Source organism: Rhamphochromis longiceps, linkage group LG10 (genome assembly GCF_057381845.1).
Source record: "Rhamphochromis longiceps isolate RC_006_pf linkage group LG10, R_longiceps_female_GT1.1, whole genome shotgun sequence".
Classification (NCBI taxonomy): Eukaryota; Metazoa; Chordata; class Actinopteri; order Cichliformes; family Cichlidae; genus Rhamphochromis; species Rhamphochromis longiceps.
The window spans coordinates 13,643,673-13,647,046 of record NC_140566.1 but is presented as its reverse complement, the minus strand read 5'-3'; the positions used below and the strand labels follow the sequence as shown (position 1 = coordinate 13,647,046).

The 3,374-nt window shown below is 40.7% G+C and overlaps 1 protein-coding gene across 1 annotated transcript; it reads right to left on the bottom strand.

Moving 5' to 3' along the window:
* Nucleotides 1-781: 781 nt before the first annotated feature.
* Nucleotides 782-2,885, bottom strand: epd (ependymin). The gene is made up of 6 exons (XM_085420286.1): nucleotides 2,429-2,885; nucleotides 2,218-2,249; nucleotides 1,954-2,091; nucleotides 1,680-1,866; nucleotides 1,494-1,575; nucleotides 782-1,382 (listed from the first exon to the last, which is right to left on the bottom strand). Exons 1-6 carry the CDS (start codon nucleotides 2,502-2,504, stop codon nucleotides 1,256-1,258), a joined length of 642 nt encoding a protein of 213 aa, XP_085276412.1. The 5' UTR covers nucleotides 2,505-2,885; the 3' UTR covers nucleotides 782-1,255.
* Between the last annotated feature and the right edge of the window lie 489 nt (nucleotides 2,886-3,374).

Sequence of the window (3,374 nt, the reverse complement as noted above, 5' to 3'; positions counted from 1 at the left end):
TACTGCCGCTACGAGGGACCATATCCTGTCAGGGCTATCGTAGCGGCAGGTCCATATCCTGGTTCCTCGTAGCGGCAGGTCCATATCCTGGTTCCTCGTAGCGGCAGGTCCATATGGACCGCTCTCATGTGATCGCCGATTGAGTCACGGAGATTGTCCATTAGGTAGGACAGTACCTCGCATGCTGTCTAACTTCCCAATGAGGCAGGGGTCATTGACTATTGATAGTTAATCAAATCCTAACGGGCACAGTGTTGTTGGGATAAATGCTCTCAGCTCTTTGATCAAGTAAGAACTTTAAGACTGAACTGGAATCAGTAAAAGGGCAAAGTTTGGATTTAGCTGGTAAAAGCTGCCCTATTTCTTCCACTCCCTGCACTGCTGAAGTTTTTCGGAATGAGCTATCAGAAAATAGATTAGTGGCCTACTGAATGAAAATCCAAGTAGGCTAAGTAAGTAAGTCAATAGATGTGTACAATGTTGTACATTTAAGCTTATTTTATTATGCTAACATACAAAGTAATAATATGTTTCTACTTTGTACCTTTAGGGGAATTTTCTGCTTTCTTACTACACAAAGAATGATTAATCAGTTTACCTCAGTAACACAATCAAAAGAGTTCATTTGGGGCCACAATACACATATTAATAGAATTATGTTTTTTGTGTTGTTTGTTTTTTCACTAATCACACTGGTACCCATTAAATTATATAGGCTATTGATTAACAATGATTATTGCTGTTGTAGTCATTCAATTCTTAAATTGTTCACTCAATGTTGGCAGTGTCTTTACTATGAGATCTCCTATATTATTTAATATATTTTAATATATTTAAAAAGGTGTCATTTGTTTTAGACACATGGTTTTTGTTTTTTTGCTCCAGGGCAAAATTTGTACAAACTCAGACCAACAAGAAAAAACATGAGATTTTTGACAGCTTTGACATTTTATTGTTCCATTAATCATATCTTACAGGTTTTTGTAAGCAGGCCGACTTGGTAAGCCACCAACTGTTAGTAATTGTAACTAATTCTAAAATCCATTTCACCTCTTCTTCCTTTACATCAACATGTATGCTTACAGTATGACGCGTTCAAAGCCATATCTTCCCACGGGTGCTGAGGGTGTGATGGAAACAGATGTGATGCAGTGCAGTGTCACAAGAAAAACTCACATAAAAGGAGAGAAAAGTCTATAGTTCTGGCAGGCCATGCTTGCATAAGGGGCTTAATTTTCTGCAGGTGAGGCTTCATCTACACAAACTCATTGAGGAAACCATTTACTGTCCCTTCAGGTGTGTCCTCCACAGGCTGTCCCATACAAAAGGAAGGCACCACAAGGAGATCGGGGTCCTTGATCTCGTTTTCAATCTCCATGGTCCTGTAAGAAAGTGACAGAGATACTTTATGGGCATTCACTGTATGTTGTTTGCATCCCTGTAGTATATTGCTCAGATGTTAAAAAGAGCTGAAAAAAATCAACACAGCTTACCTGAAAAGGAATGATGTGGACTCAGTGAAGTAGAAAGTGAACACAGGCAAACATCCCTTGGTTACAGACATGGAATAGTGGCCTGAAAACGAGAACAGAAAACATTCAAATACAGTGAATATCACCACAGTTATACAGGAGCGTCCCTCGAATTCTCTCCTCTGTTTATAGCGCGTCACCCCCTACCTTTCTTGTCGGGCATCGATCCTGTCCATACGTCTAGCTGTAATCCCTCCCCTTCGATGGCTGCACTCCCAGAGTGTTCTTTAGTGGAAAACGTGGCATCATCGGGAATATCCAGAGGGTGCATGCTGCAGTGCAGCGTTTTTTTCACACAGCTCTGGTTTTTGCTTTCAATCTCGTAGAATGTCCCCTGCCAGAGACAGACTTGCATGTTAAGTTGCTAAACAACTTCAAGTCATGTATTTACTTGTCGGCGTTACAGATTTAAAGCAGTTACCTCTTCGAAAAACATCAGCAGATCCATACTATGTGAAGCGTTTGTGGCGCTGCTCTCGTTTGATCTGAACCGTAGCTTCTTGCCCATTGAATCATAGGTGAATGCACCATATGCTTTCATTTCACCTTTCATTGACATCTAGTTTCATTCGAAAGCATACGGCGAGACACAACAAGGGAGAATTAAAGAGTTTAAAATGTAATGCAAGGATCAGGAGTTGATCTGAATGACAAATAATAATAATATATATTTTTAAAAACTTACCACAGACATGAATCCTGTCATATTGGGTGCATCTGAAAGATAAAAGTATGATAGTTAAGACCTTTCATATACTAACAAACATTAAATATAATTTGATCCAATACATAGACTGGAGTTTGTGTGTTGTAACTAAAAAAAATGCAGCAATCCTAAAAGATGCCTGAAAAATAATTTCAATTTTTATGGATAGGGTAAAACTGCAAACTCTTACGACAAGGCTGATGGTGATCTGCATGGGTGCTGGCGGTCAAGCACATGAAGAAGAATAGCGTAAGAGCTGCATACATTTTTCTGGTCTGGAGGGAATCACAAATTAATGTTCGAGATGGCAACAGCAACCAAAAACCCCAACCAGAAGCACATCTAGCTCTTGGTCAACCAAACAGCTGCTTTTATAGGGCTGGTAACTGGCACGAGACAAAAAGTCTGACGTAAAAAGGACCCGGGGTCATAACCCCCTGGACTTCTGACTTCAAGCTGTCCAAATACATTAGTTCTTGTCCCTGCTGGTCGGCACCCAGTGGAAGAGTTTTACTTTTCGTTTTTGATTGTGCAGCTGTCCTGTGATGTTTTCATGCAATGTGTCTCTGGCTGGCCCCCTACTTTCAAAAGCACCTTTCAGAGTGTCATGTGTAAATAAAGGGTAAGACCAATCATGCACGGGGGATTATCAAGGCTGTGTCAGGGAAACAGAGTTAAGTATAGATGAAAAATGACTTTATGCTAAGTACATGCAAACTCCACACAGAAAGACCCCGATGGAAAGGAACTCAGGACCTTCCTGCTGTGAGGCAACAGTGCTAAGCACTGTGCTGCATTTTAATTGATATTTAAATATTTTTGATGTCAAAGCACTCATCTGCCATATTTGACTGTAGGGACAAGGACTCCTGCTTCTTTAACTTGAAGTCATGACGTTCATGGAGAAAGGACAACTGATGAGGCCTTGCTTCTGTACGACCAGTAATGAATAAAAAGATCATGTTTTTTTAGATTTGAGTCATGGTAACCTTTGAACTTCCACATGAGACACAGACAAAGGAGGGAAAAAAGCAGCCTGGTGTATGTACAATTTTACAAAAAAGTACTAAATGTGTGACTGTGATGACTGACCCCCCCCCCCCCCCCCCCCCCCCCCACACACACACACACACACA